The sequence below is a fragment of the Lithobates pipiens genome, unplaced genomic scaffold (assembly GCF_037356315.1).
Source record: "Lithobates pipiens isolate NorthernLeopardFrog02 unplaced genomic scaffold, aLitPip1_a1.2 Scaffold_8, whole genome shotgun sequence".
NCBI classification, from domain to species: domain Eukaryota; kingdom Metazoa; phylum Chordata; class Amphibia; order Anura; family Ranidae; genus Lithobates; species Lithobates pipiens.
In genome coordinates this window covers 436,301,445-436,315,563 of record NW_027507903.1, presented here as the reverse complement: position 1 = coordinate 436,315,563, position 14,119 = coordinate 436,301,445, and the positions used below count along the sequence as shown (strand labels likewise).

The 14,119-nt window shown below is 37.8% G+C and overlaps 1 protein-coding gene across 1 annotated transcript in view; it reads right to left on the bottom strand.

The window, feature by feature from the left end:
- CDX1 (caudal type homeobox 1) overlaps positions 1-9,212 on the bottom strand; it is a 41,777-nt gene extending 32,565 nt beyond the window's left edge. Inside the window, exon 1 of the mRNA XM_077474334.1 lies at positions 8,615-9,212. Coding sequence (XP_077330460.1) covers positions 8,615-9,071 — 457 coding nt within the window. The 5' untranslated portion in view covers positions 9,072-9,212. The remainder of the gene's footprint in view (positions 1-8,614) is intronic.
- Positions 9,213-14,119: the final 4,907 nt, after the last annotated feature.

The window sequence follows — 14,119 nt, the reverse complement described above, 5'->3', positions numbered from 1 at the left end:
CCATAGGGGTGAAGTAATGAGACTGCAGTGAATGAAAAGTACATTGTTGTGAATGTTTTTTTGCAGGGGTGCCATCTTCTATCAACAGGTTTTACATGTAGAACAAAATGTTTTTGATGATAAAGGATAAAACCCTAAACATCTAGAGCAGTGATTCTCAACCAGGGTTCTGTGGAACCCTAGGGTTCCTCCAGAAGATGCTAGGGGTTCCTTCAGCATTGGGCAATTTCTGCCTCTCACATAAGTTCCCACTGACACCATTGATCTTTTTAGCTATCTGTAAGGGGGTAATTCTTCCCAATGACCACAAGTGTAAGGACCATTCTTCCCACTGAACATCACTCTAATGTATCCTGAGTTGTAGGTTTCTAATTTTTAGCAGGGGTTTCCCCGAAACCAGAGAAATATTTCAAGGGTTCCTCTGAGTTGAAAAGGTTGAGAAAGCCTGATCTAGAGTAGAATTTACAGACCATAGCCCTCAACAATAATATCAACCATTGACTATCCAGCAATCTTTGGTGTATACCAGGTTCTACATTACATTAAAACTATGTTCACTGACCCAGAAAAATTATTTGAACCAACCAAACACAAGAAATAATTGAATAAATAGAATTTCCCCTAAATAAATTAACTTAGAATGTAATGTCTATATAAAAGAAAAAAGCTCAGTTTATGCTGGCGTTAGTTAATATTATATTTCTTACTTTGACACAATGTTAAAGCCAGTAGTAGGAGTAGGAGGCAGTAATTATGAATACCCTATTAACTTTATGATGGGGCAAAATACATTCATAATAATCTAAAAGGATGGTATGACAGTAAATTAGGGCTTATAAATTAGAGCTTATAACCAATAGGAAATACAATATTTGATTTAGTCAAACTGTAATAACATTTGAAAATAAAAAGTTATAAATATTAATAAATAGTAAGAGACAAATCCAAACCAAATCTAGCAAACTCCCATGGAGTATTTGTATATGGAAAACATATTTTCTAGTCTTTCTCAATACATATTTATTTTTCTTGTTAAGTTAATATTTAAGGATCCAAAACAATTTACTTAACTAAATTAAATAATCTTAATAATCATTTTAACTAATCTATATATTTAAATAAGCAAAATCAGAATGAAATTGCTGCCTTTTCTAATTAGAAAAGGGAAATAATAGGTTTGCGCTATGGAAAGGATATGTGTGTATATATATATAAATGAACGGCTGCTGCCTCTACCAAATATTTCCAACCGATTTGGTTGGAGTAAAGCGTTAGAAAAATGTAGGTAGATATGGCACTCCCTTCTGTATATAAAAAAATAAAAAATATAAATGAATAAATAAATATATCCTAGTGAGCTCAAACCCTTGTGTGACCCTGTAAGTTGCAATAGAGTTTACTCTATTGCAACTTACAGGGTCACACAAGGGTTTGAGCTCACTAGGATATATTTATTTATTCATTTATATTTTTTATTTTTTTTATTTATTTATCCTTAGTGGACAGGATACTGTTCACATTTTTGATAAAAGCAACCTTGCCACTTTATAGATAATAGATCCCTCTAAACATATAATGTTTTTGAGTATACAGAAGGGAGCGCCATATCTACCTACGGTACATTTTTCTAATGCCTTTTCTAATTAGTTTTTCTATTTTTTTCCCCCAAATGCATCAAGTAAGCTCATATTTATTTGTAACAATATAAGGTACCCCAGGTACTTTTGCTTTATTAGTTATTTTAATAGAATAGAACTAATAAAACCTACATCACCATGTATCCTTCAGAAATGGGTCCTAATAAGTTTATTAAATAGAATCTAGAATTTTTTTTTACAACATTGAGCATGCAACAGCAAATAGAATGCACTAAGGCTTTACTATAAGCAAAAGCCAGTGTCCAGGCCTCTGGACAATCCCTTGGATAACAATTATTACAATTGAAAGATTGTTCTATAAATAGTAGCTTTTTTTTCTCCTCCAACAAAATTCAAAAGGGATCATATTGTCAGCATGCTTACAGGTACAGAAAGTAAGTATGTATTTTATATTCAATTATATTTCAGTAACAAAATAGACATGCGAGAAAACTGTTGGTAACTGAAATTTCCAGCTCTACAAAATAAATTTTTTACCCACATTCGTCTATGAAATATTGTCTTTACATGGGTGAACATTCTGCAAACCCTTATTTTAAGTCTATGACTAAAGCCTAGTACACATGTTAAGGTTTTGTTTTTTTTGGTTCAACATAGTGGGCTAAACTGAAAAAAAAACTGAGGGGCTGCCGTACTAAATATGTGATGTTAGTGCGGGGATCTCCCCCCACAGTGCTATTGTGTTCTGACAAGGGGGCGGCCAGCCCCCTCCCCTCACCCTCCAAAACACAATGATCAGCGCTCACAGACATTGGCTGCTGGCCGGATGCTCGTTTTCCAGCATGCCCGTTTGGCAGAAGCCAGTTGTGAGACCAGCTTCTGTCAGACAGGTGGCGGTACACACTTTTCCGAATATTTGGATCGTGTGTACTTAGCATAAATGTTTAGGAAATGGTGTTTCAGATAAAGTTAGAGTACATGTACATGTACATTCATCTAGATCAGGGATATGCAATTAGCGGACCTCCAGCTGTTGCAGAACTAGAAGTCCCATGAGGCATAAGGAGACTCAGACAGCCACAAGCATGACACCCAGAGGCAGAGGCATGATGGGACTTGTAGTTTTGCAACAGCTGGAGGTCCACTAATTGCATATCCCTGATCTAGATTAATGATTCCTACCCCATCAATATTGTTCTACCTAAATAAGGCTGGTTCTGGGCTTATTTGAGCATACAATAATAGGTCTGTAGGTCTATGCACAAATTAAAGAAAAAAAGACCACCAAAGTAGTAACCAGCTTAATCTATTTTTACTGTTTTAATAGAAGATTGCAAAATCAGTCAATTTGACCAAATAGTCAAGAAATATCTCTTTGCTACTTTACCGTATGGCCTCATAAAGTCCTGCATAGCCATCACAATATTGTGAATGGGTAGCCATAATTTTGTTAGTACTATTTGTCCATCAATGTTGTACAACACAATGAATAAAACAATTGGGAAGGTACAAACTTTTGTTTCAGAATTGTATAGATACAGTGTGCCACCCATTCACTAGAAACGTCTTAATTAGATTGTATTACTGGTACTCTAAACAATTCATCCAAAACTTCTTTCTTTCTCTTTTAAGTTTACTTTGTTTACAGAACTATTGTTGACCGCCACTTAAAACTGTAGAGTCTTTCAAAAACGGAGACAATACATTTAAGGTCTCATTGATACATACATTACCTATAAATAGTTTTGTGACAACAACTGAAAAACAAACAGGCAAGAATAAAAAGTCTGAAGATATATTAGTTTTGAAATAGGACCCTAATGCATATCACTAATATCATGAATAGGTATACCTAAATCTTTCCGTTCCTAGTGTCTTCAGTAGATTACGACCTCCCAAGACTGATATGTTTTATCATATACATAGTATGCACTATTGATAAATAGCCTGTGTATGCATAATAAGAGCACATAATCATATTACTACTAGCAGTCACATTAAACAATGAACAATGAACTGAGATATTTTGTTACATATAAAGCTAGTATCACAGTATTGTAAAACATCTTAATCAGAAAACACATTTATCTCTAGACAATTAATTAGGAGGTAAGCTACCAATTAGATTTTTTTTTTTACATGTTGAATTAGGAACCCTGCTCTGTCTGAGAATTATTATTATTATTTTACACGATTTATATAGCGCCAACAGTTTACGTAGCGCTTTACAATGTATAGAGGGGGACAACACAATTACAGTACAGTTCAATACAAAAGGTACAGGAGGGCCCTGCTCGTAGAATTATCCAATATGGCTACATTCATAAAAAGTGTACTATTATATAATTAAATAAACCAGCAGATCAGCCTTGCTCAACTCTATCAACAGTAAGGAACCCTTAAGTTAAAGTTCAGATCTCCAGAAAATCGTGCTAAAAATGATTATATCTACAGCTCATGGTGCATATCCCACACCACATTAGTGGTCAATTTGACAAAGACCACCTTACACTTGTTGTCAGTGGAAAGGTTGCTCTGTTACATTAGTGGTGAGAAAATGGCCATTACAAAAGGTGGTCATTGCAAAAAAATAAAAAATCTGCCCTGCAAACAGCCAACATGGTCTGCGTTAGAAATTAGAGCAGACGCTCCGCTGTTCCCATGATTCTGAGGAAACCCTGGGGTTCCAAGAAAACCAGTCTGATAAAAGCTGGTCTAGATGTTCGAGTATATAATACCTCTATATGCCTACAGGTGTGGCTCACCCTGTTTGCACTAATTTAAACTACATAGATATACCATAATATTATTTAATACCGATATCCAATAAAATGGGCATTTAGAGCTGCAAGACCTTTTAGATCCTAAAACAATTGTGGTTTTCGGTCTTGAGAAAAGACCTTCAGGAAATAGCCAATACTTGTGATGGTTTGGGTTTGTACCTAAGCTGGTGTGCTTGTGGTAGGAAATTTAATAGTGTATATTCCTTTGCTTCAAAGACTACCAGCATTTTTTTTGGGGGGGGGGTAGTGTGGCCCCATATGATTATAGAATGCACAAAATTGTGGAATAGTTTGCAGATTGAATATATACAGTGATCGGCAATACTTTACATACATGAAAAGTGGGAGCTTTCATTTCAGTTCCATTTTACTTTTACTGCAAAGATTCCCACTAGAGATAGCTAGTAAAAGTATTATAATAAAATAATGTATATTATTTTGATCTACTCTAGAGTTACCCTTCATCTTTGATTATTTATTTGTAGAATAGAAGCACACTCTATACCAATATTCATCAATTACAACAGAAGTATAATATAAAAAATGCAATCGTAAAAATAATAAAATAATTCGTATTATTGTCATAATAACTATAATAATAATAATTCAGAATCTGAATACTTTATTATCCCCAAAGGGGAAATTATTAAATCCCAAACGGAAATGATTATTTCCCTAATTTTTATATATATTAATAATATTAATAGTAAAAACAATAGTACAAAGTATTATTATTATTTTTCTAAGTATTATTATTTGCTATTGGTATTACAACTACTATTATAAATATTTTTTTTCACACTAAAGGTTTATTGTAATAAACAAAATAATGAACATCATATTTGATTTTTAACATGAAAACAAATATAAATATTATATTTTCCACATCATAAATGTTATGTAGGGTTGTGCCTGGATTTGAATACTAATCATCTAGTTATTTTCATTTATTCTGTTAAAAAATACTTTTTAATTTTACATTCCATACTCACTAGCTTTTGTTGTTATTACTACTAGTATAAATATTACATTTTAAAACACGGCAGCACAGTGGCTAAGTGGTTAGCACGTCTACCGAGTAGCACTAGGGCTGTTGGTTTGTATTCCAATTACGGCACTACCTGCATGGAGCTTGCATGCTCTTCCTGCGGCTGCGTGGGTTTTCTCCCACACTCCAAAGACATGCTGTTAGGTTAATTGGCTGGCGTCTAAATTGGCCCTAGTGTGTGTATGTATGAATATGAGTTAGGGACCTTAGATTGTAAGCTCCTCGAGGGCAGGGACTGATGTGCATGTCTAATAAATATGTAAAGCACTGAAAAAATTTATGGCACTATATAAGTACCTGTAATAAATAAATAAACCTCCTGAAGGTGTGAGAATATATCTTTGCTTTTGAATACTTAATAACAAAATTTTTATACCACATTTTCTTGTTTTTGTTTGATAATGATGAAAATCATAAAAAATATTTTTAAAATGTGAAACGAAAATGTTGTTTTTTTTTTGTGCCGAACAAATATATCTGCCACAATGGAAAGTATCTTTATCACTTTAGCAAGAGTGTCCCTTATAATTATTTTAAAATGCTAGGCACTATGTTTTTACGATTGCCACTGGTTTTGTATTTTTGACTGTTGACATGATATTGAATATGCATCTGTGTATGCATACATAATGTAAATAAAACGCAAGATGGGCCATGTGTAACACACAACATTATAAACCGGGGTTGAAGTTCATATTTGCTGATAGAACAGACAACTTGAGAAAAATATGTTGAAGAATTGAGCAAGAGTTAGAACGATACTAAGATACAATAAACTACGATTATTTTAGCTGCATACAATATATCTTTTAGCTTTTTAGTTATTGTAAAATATTTAAATTTCATACACCACAGAATATTGACTTTAAAGATAAAGCAAACCTGTCATAATTACAGTGTAGTGCACAGCAAGACACTGCAGAGGTTGCTGTTATGTTTGAAATCTACGACACCATTGCTAATAAATCAGCAGTGGAAAAATTCACAGTTTTGCCTCCTTTGCATAAACCTCTGACAATTTTTTTGGGTGAGAATATTTTAGAGACACAATTAAAATTTGAGCTCTCGATACTGATGATTATTCGACATGGCTGGGCCTAGAAAAAAAAAAAATTTACGTTGTAAAGGTAATCCAGCCACTAACGCATATGATAGCAAATTGTTATTATATCCAGTATGTGCCTCGTGTCCAGGGGCTCATTTGTTTTTGATCACCTAATGTCCCGTGTACACGATCCGAAAATCGGACAACAGATCGTCTGTTTTTTTTTTTTTTTTTGCAAGATAGTCGTATATCGAACCTGAAGAGTTTACTAAAGTAATGGAAATTCTTGTACGACAGAATAAAAAAAATCGGAAGTGATTGTAGTGTATTTGTATTGTATTTTTTAGACGACAATTGTACTGATTAAACGAAAATCGTATGATCTGGTATCGTACAAGAAATTTTTTCCTGTTTGTCCGATTGGATAATATCAGATGAACTGTTGTGATCGCCTCTCGAAAGGTCTGTAATAACGATCCTATTATCATACGATTGTGCCAAAAGCGCTATTTTTCATCCGGTATTCTGACCGTGTGTACATGCTCCTGACGTATTACTGTCTGATGTCCAAGTAAAGCATTTTATTGGGAATATTGGATATTAGTGACCCAACAATCTCTATAGAAAAGCATGGTTAATCATATTACTGTCTGCTGACCAAGTAAAGCATTTTATTAGGAATATTGGATATTGGTGACCCAACAATCTCTATAGAAAAGCATTGTTAATCATATTACTGTCTGCTGACCTAGTAAAGCATTTTATTGGGAATATTGGATATTGGTGACCCAACAATCTCTATAGAAAAGTGAGGTTAATCACGCCTTGATCCCATTTATACTAGACCAAAAACTGTTTGGGTCTGCTGAGGGACTACAGCCAACAAAAAAGGGTTTATTAAATGATTCTTGCTCTTCATATTAATCTGTGTTTCTTTCTATGGTTTTACGGCAGAATTATTAGTACGTTAAAGAGAAAATTTGTAGATTTGTAGTAAAAAACTGCAGATTTTGTCGTTTTAATTAACGAGAAAAAAAGGTTGAACCATGTCTGCAATTTTCCAATAATCTCACTGTGAGCTTATATTTTAAAAACAGGGCCGCATTGCAAGTTATAACCATAGAACATTTTAAGTTCCATCTTGCAAGCTATAACTATAAAAATCCCTAACGTGTAACAATAGGTGGATGAATGTGGGCAATATCCGTGATTCATTTCTGAACCTATCATATGATCATATCCCTTCATGTATGGCCAGCTGTAACGCAGTGACAAATGGCTACCTTTCATAGCAATTTTGTATAGGAAGCTACCGGTATGTCTCTTTCCTGCTGAGTTGCATCAACTTGTAGTAGGTATAAAATGAAATCATGCGCCTGCATTGCCCTTTACCCAGTTTGTTTATTACAGCATGACCAGAACTCAGCAATTATAGTTGTTTTCCATTAATAAACATTATATAAGGTTCAATGTGAAAAAAACTATCTGCAAATTAAAAAAAATACCTGTATGCTAAATAGGTTTCGTCATTCAGAGAAGCAGTGCCTGTAACTTTTTGGTCTATTGCATGGTATTTTTTTGTCAAATTAATCCAGTGGAGACACGCTCACGTGTCTAAAATACATCTAAACACTATTGCATGAATTTATTAATGCATGTTTAACACAATAAACCTATTGAGTTGTAAGATCTATACGTGTAAAATTTTAAGAATGCATGTAAGTGAACATAATAGTAAAAATAAGTATGTAAGTCAACAATACTAATAAAAATAATTATAGTAAACACATTAGGTAACAATTTTTCCTAAAAATTTTCACCCTGGTGAAAAAACAAGCTAATAAATGATGAGCAAATGATGAGCAATGCTAAAGTCTTGCCCCTTGGTACTGCCATTGAGTATACCTGGCTTGCTAATATAATGTAAGAAATGGCTGCAAGATGCAACCTTTAAGCCTGCTATGGTACAAGATTGTAATAGGCACACTAAGAAATACAACAACCCGATTAGCTAAATATAACATTTTTTAAAAAAAACGGTAAGCGCTTTAAGACCTATTGATAGATAGACAACATGAAAACCTATGCTCAATGCCAAAATGTATGCTCTTTTCCAAAGTCAGTATTATATTCTACTTACCACTGGTAGGGTTGTTGACTGGTACTCCACTGCGCCTCATCCAGTCATAAGGATTGCGCCTTTGAGAGTTAGGAGACAAGGGTGGCACTGAGCTGTTAATGGAAGGTGGTAAGAGTCCAGAGCCCGGTGGCTGAACAGGATTAAAATCTGTAGGGCTGAAACCAATCTGGCCTGGGTTAGCTGAGGATGGAGCAGGTCCTGGTGGATAAGAGTGCCAATCCTCTCTGCTTGGAGCATAGGGAGAACCCCAGGTGCCGGCAGACTGCCCATGATGTGGGTCGCTGTTAATTCCAGGAACATGATGATAGCTCGCAAAATCTGAATACTGTGCTGGAGCTGGAACATAGTTTTGGTGGTTGAGGTTCAGGCCAGGATGCCTTACAGGATTGGGGTACATATTGGTTTCCTTATCAAAAAGATAACCCACATAAATTTTTCCCAATGGGTCCACTGCCATAATGTGTTTGCTTGGCCAGCTGTCTCTTCTCTCCTGGAGTTTTCTTCAACTCTGTTCCACTTCTTCCTGGTTCACGGCTGTTCCCTTCACCTTCCTTGGCAGCTGACTAGCTATCACTTTGATAGGCACCTCCCTGTCTAAAGCCTTTTATTGGGCCAGTAGGCATACAATTTGCATTGAAAGACAGCTTTGCATTTCAAAGGGACTCAAGTGCAAGAATCAAAGTGGAAGCCACTAGGTGAATTCAAATGGTACAAATTGCTTAACAGATAGCCCTGGTGTGTCACTGTGTGTATGTCTCCAGGAAAAACTACAATACTTCAAACTTAATTAACAAACCAAAGCACTTTCAGTTCTACTCAAACACTGAAAAAGTTTTAAAGACCTTCCAAAGTTCACTGCGGCTGCTAGTAGACAGCATTACAGGTGTATACTCATTCCTCCTTGTGAAGGAAGTTGCTAATTACCTGTAGCAACTTCTATAAAGTAAATGTGTATTTTCGTACAATTAAATGTGTAGAGCAAATGAATTGAAATCTTTTGTTGATTTATTTAAACCTGTAGAGAGAAGATTGTTTTGACAGGTTACTTATGTTAGCTCCCATGAATCCCATTTGTACATCAGGTTAAAGCCAGAAGGAATTAAAGAATAATGAAGCTACTAACAGTCAGTTTGGGGACAATTTTTATTGTAGCCACACAACCCTAGCTGATGCTCCCTGGCCAAGCCTCCTGGTGGAAAGTTGATCACCTGGAATGGATTTTCCTGGTTAGTCGTTGTTTACCCCAAGCCAGGCTGGTATCTGCAGTGCACCACATTCCCTCCTGCATAGACACAAACATGCAAGTTCACTCAATGCAAAACTGAAAGTCTGTAGAAAGGTTGTACATACCGACTAGTTGCAAACCCTTTGTGTTGTTCAGGGCAAGCTTAGCTTGTATCTAAGACCCCTTTCACACTGGGGCGATGGGTCAGTTTGCAGTAAAGTGCCGCTAGTTTTAGAGGCACTTTACTGCTGTTTTACCCCCCGCTAGTGGCCCGAAAAAGGGGTTAAAAGTTAAAAGCGCCCATGTTGTGGTGCTTCGGAAGCGCTTTTCAGGTGCTTCAGAAGCGCTGCCCATTCATTCCAATGGACAGGGGTGGTTTAGTAGTGCTGTATTTACCGGCCTAAAGATGCTGCTTGCAGTACTTTTCTCCCGTCCCACAAGTGCACCGCCCCAGTGTGAAAGCACTCGGGCTTTCACACTGGGGAGGCATGAGAGGCAATTTTCAGGTGCTTTTTTTATTGCTAAAATGCCTGAAAACTGCCTCAGTGTGAAAGGGGTCTAAGGCAGCTCCTCCAAACATATAAGTAGTTTCTATGGTGATGAGAGGTAAAGTATGCACCCAGACCCCCCAGCATAAGCATATATTGGATGTGCAGCAGAGTGCCCATCTACTCACAAGACCTCATGCACATTGGACATTTTTATAGCTGCTGTTTTTGGCTTCCGGCGTTTTTGCTACAGCCAGTAAACACCCCAACATGTCATCCTATCTGTCTATGCACACATAGGTTGTTATCAGCAGTTTTTGGCAGGGGTGTTTTGTGCCTGAAAAAACCCCCAGAACTAGTGGGTTTAAAGAGGAGTTTCTCAGCTTTAAAAACACTTTAACTCTGAAAAACACAAAAAAACATGGCTACTCTGCATTTATGAGAGTTTTTTGAGCAATAAGCTTATGTGCGAGTATAGTTATTCTAAAAAAAAAAGGCTAAAAAACACTAATGCATAAACACTGCAAACCACAAAAAAACTTGCATTTTTAACACAGCATTCTACAGCTAAAGCTACTGGTGTTTTAATAATGTCCAGTGTGCATGAGGCCCAATGCAGGTGCGGGCCCCTTTTACTTTTTTTTTCCACAACTCCCTGGGTCCTAGACACCCCATGTGAAGATATGTTTTCTTGCTTTCCCCCCACAGAAGGTCTGAGAGGCCACACTCGGTGAGGCAGCGGTAGCTGGGTAAGTAAACTGCAGCCAGGTGAGAGGCCCTCCACTGTCAGAACTGGCAATTATGATTCTGAGCCAGAGCCAATTAGCCCACAGCTTCTCCAAAAGACCCAGCTACCTTGGGGATCCCCTCCCTGATTAATACCAGATCCAGTGAGGTAATGCGTTGTCCTTGGATTCCTCCAGTTGTTCACCTGTGTTACCAGAGCTACCCTGGACTTCACTGTGAGGGCCATTGTCTATGAGGACAAATGCAAATAACAGTTTTACTGAAGTAATAATTCTCAGCCCAACTCTCTGTTGTTATAGAGTTTTATAGAGACTCTGCTATGCAGCCACATTACCCTGATTGAGTCACAGAATCCCTGACTTGACCAAAGGAAGGCCTAAAAGCAGGTGAATTTTCACTGGAAGAGTATAACTGGGCAGAAACACAAAGAGTGGATCCAGTGGTTGCCTCCTAATATAGGGAATATGGTTATGGTTGTGGCCCAGTCCTAGAGAAAATTCAAAGCTGCTACCAGAAACCAACAAACTGGCGAGTAAGTGTTGCCATCCTGTCCTGAGAGATGGTATACTGTACCACAGAAAAATGTTCCCTCATGATTCAATGATTCATTAGTGACCTGGCAGGTTCTACTGTGAATGATCCAGGTCTTCTTTGTGGCAGAGAGAATCCACATGGAAGTGAAACACTGGGGTATCCACAAAATATTCACCTGGTTCAAGTATGTGGGTCTGTTCCAGTTGGTTCAACATATATTCTGACACTGTGTGATGTTTCTTGTCAAAGGGTGCTGAATTCCCAATTTCAACTCTAACTTGACACAAGTCTGCCCCACTGGAAGTACTGACGATTGCCTTTCTTACACTGAACACGTCAAAAGGCAGATACCATCAAATTCTAGTCATAGTGGACTATTTTACCAGGTTTGCTGTGGTGCTTAGATGCAGACGCAGGCCCCCCTAACTCATTTTCCCACAACCCCTATGCTTCCCTCACTCAGCAGCTCAGAGAGGCCACACTTGATAAATCAAAGCTCAGCTGAAACAGCTCAAGTCTTCTCCAAAAGAGCCAGCTACTGTGGGATGCCCCACGCCCCTATTGTTACCTGAGTACTTCAGGACTTTAGATCCCTCCAGCTGTTCACCAGTTTTACCAGAGCTATCCTGGACTTTACTGCAGAGGGTGCTGTCTATGAGAATTATTGCAAGTGTTCTGTACTGTTTTACTGAAGTAGTGATTTTCAGCCTTAAATAGAATCTCCTATGCAACCACATTACACTGGTTGAAACACAGAGATGTTGGCATGAAGAGTCCATGTATGCAATAGGTGCATTAAGATTGTTATTGGAATTGGTTTATGATACACTCGGAAATCCTAATATTAGGAGGACCCAGCAGTTTTATATTAGCTTTTTTGAGTTTGTTGTATTTCCATAAACAATTCAGCAATGGCAGCCCCATATATACATTCTTCCAGGAAACATTTTTAAAATTTTAAGTTAGTTAGGCTAGAATTCTATTTTAAGGATTTTTCTTGCACAGAAATGCATCTTGCCAATTATTGTCTGCTTTATCTTGTATAGTTAGAAATGTTAAACAGGTGATCACCTGAATGAGCTATACACAATCCATCATAAGCATTAGGAACACCTTGACATTGGTCCAATGTAAGTATGCATATGCCATACCGGTTGGACCAATGTGGAAGTTAAGAATCACTTTAGTAGTCACTGCTGCTACAGAGATCACTTCTCTCTTCTGGGTCCTGTGCCTTGCTGCATAATAACCACAGGGGGATGCTCACTTGACAAGAGCGCCATTTACAGATAAAGCAAGGCATTCTCTGATTAAATAGGGCAGGGATTGTGAAATCACTGTCCCACCTCATCCACTCAGAGAATGCTGTGTAATCATTGAGAAAAATGAAGGGCATTCTGAGATGGGCACCTGTGCTGAGTGAATTACCCCCTGTAGTTACTATGGACGTATGAAAAGCTCAGCAACAGTATTACTTTTCAATAAAGCTCCACCTATCCTCATTAAAAAGAATTCCTTGAGCTCCAGACAAGGAGCTTTGCCTAGGATGAGATGATGACAACAGTTTGCTATAGACAGAAGGATGCACCTCCCGTGTTCCCTGTTTCCCAGTATTTAGACTGCAACATTGTAAAGGCTTGTACACATGGGCCAAATATAGGCTGGTTCAACAGAAACCAGTTGACATTCGGCCATGTGTACAGCAGCCTATTCAATAGAAGCCGTTCTAACGACTGCTGTCAAATGAGCATGCTGGAAAACCAGCATCTGATCAGTGCTGACAGCCAATGACTGCGAGCACTGATCAGTGTGTTCTAGCAGGGAAAGGGCAGTCCCCTTTTTCAGAACACAATAGCACAGTGGAGGAGATTGCCACACTAACATCGCTTAGTTAGGAAGGGGACCTCTCAGTTTTTTTTCATTCAACCCACCGAGTTGAATGAAAAAAAAACTTCCCGTGTTTACCTAGCTTAACTTTGTAGTAAGTTGGTAGTAGTAGTTGGTCACATTCAAATGGATTTTTTCTATAACGAGGTTTCTTAAAGGAGATGTATTGTCAGAAGTTTTTTATGTTTATGTATGTTTTTTAAGTTTTTTTATGTTAATGCATTCTATGTGTGCCTATGTATGTATGTCTGTGTGCTGCAGCCCCCTCAGCCCCCCCAATACTTACCTGAGCCCCATCTCTGTCCAGTGATGTCCACGAGTGTGTCGGTCGTCCGAGACTCTCCCTCCTGATTGACTGAGACACCACAGCGGTGCCATTGGCTCCCGCTGCTGTCAATCAAAGTCAGTCAGCCAATCAGGAGAGAGAGGGGGCAGGGCCGGGATGCAGCTCTGTGTCTGACTGGACTCATGGAGCTATGATTTGGCTCGGATGCCCCCATAGCAAGCTGCTTGCTGTTGGGACACTCAACGGGGGGAGGGACCAGGATCACAGAAGAGGGACCAGAGAAGAAGAGGATTCGGGCTGCTCTTTGCAAATCCACTGCAACATAGCAGGTAAGTATA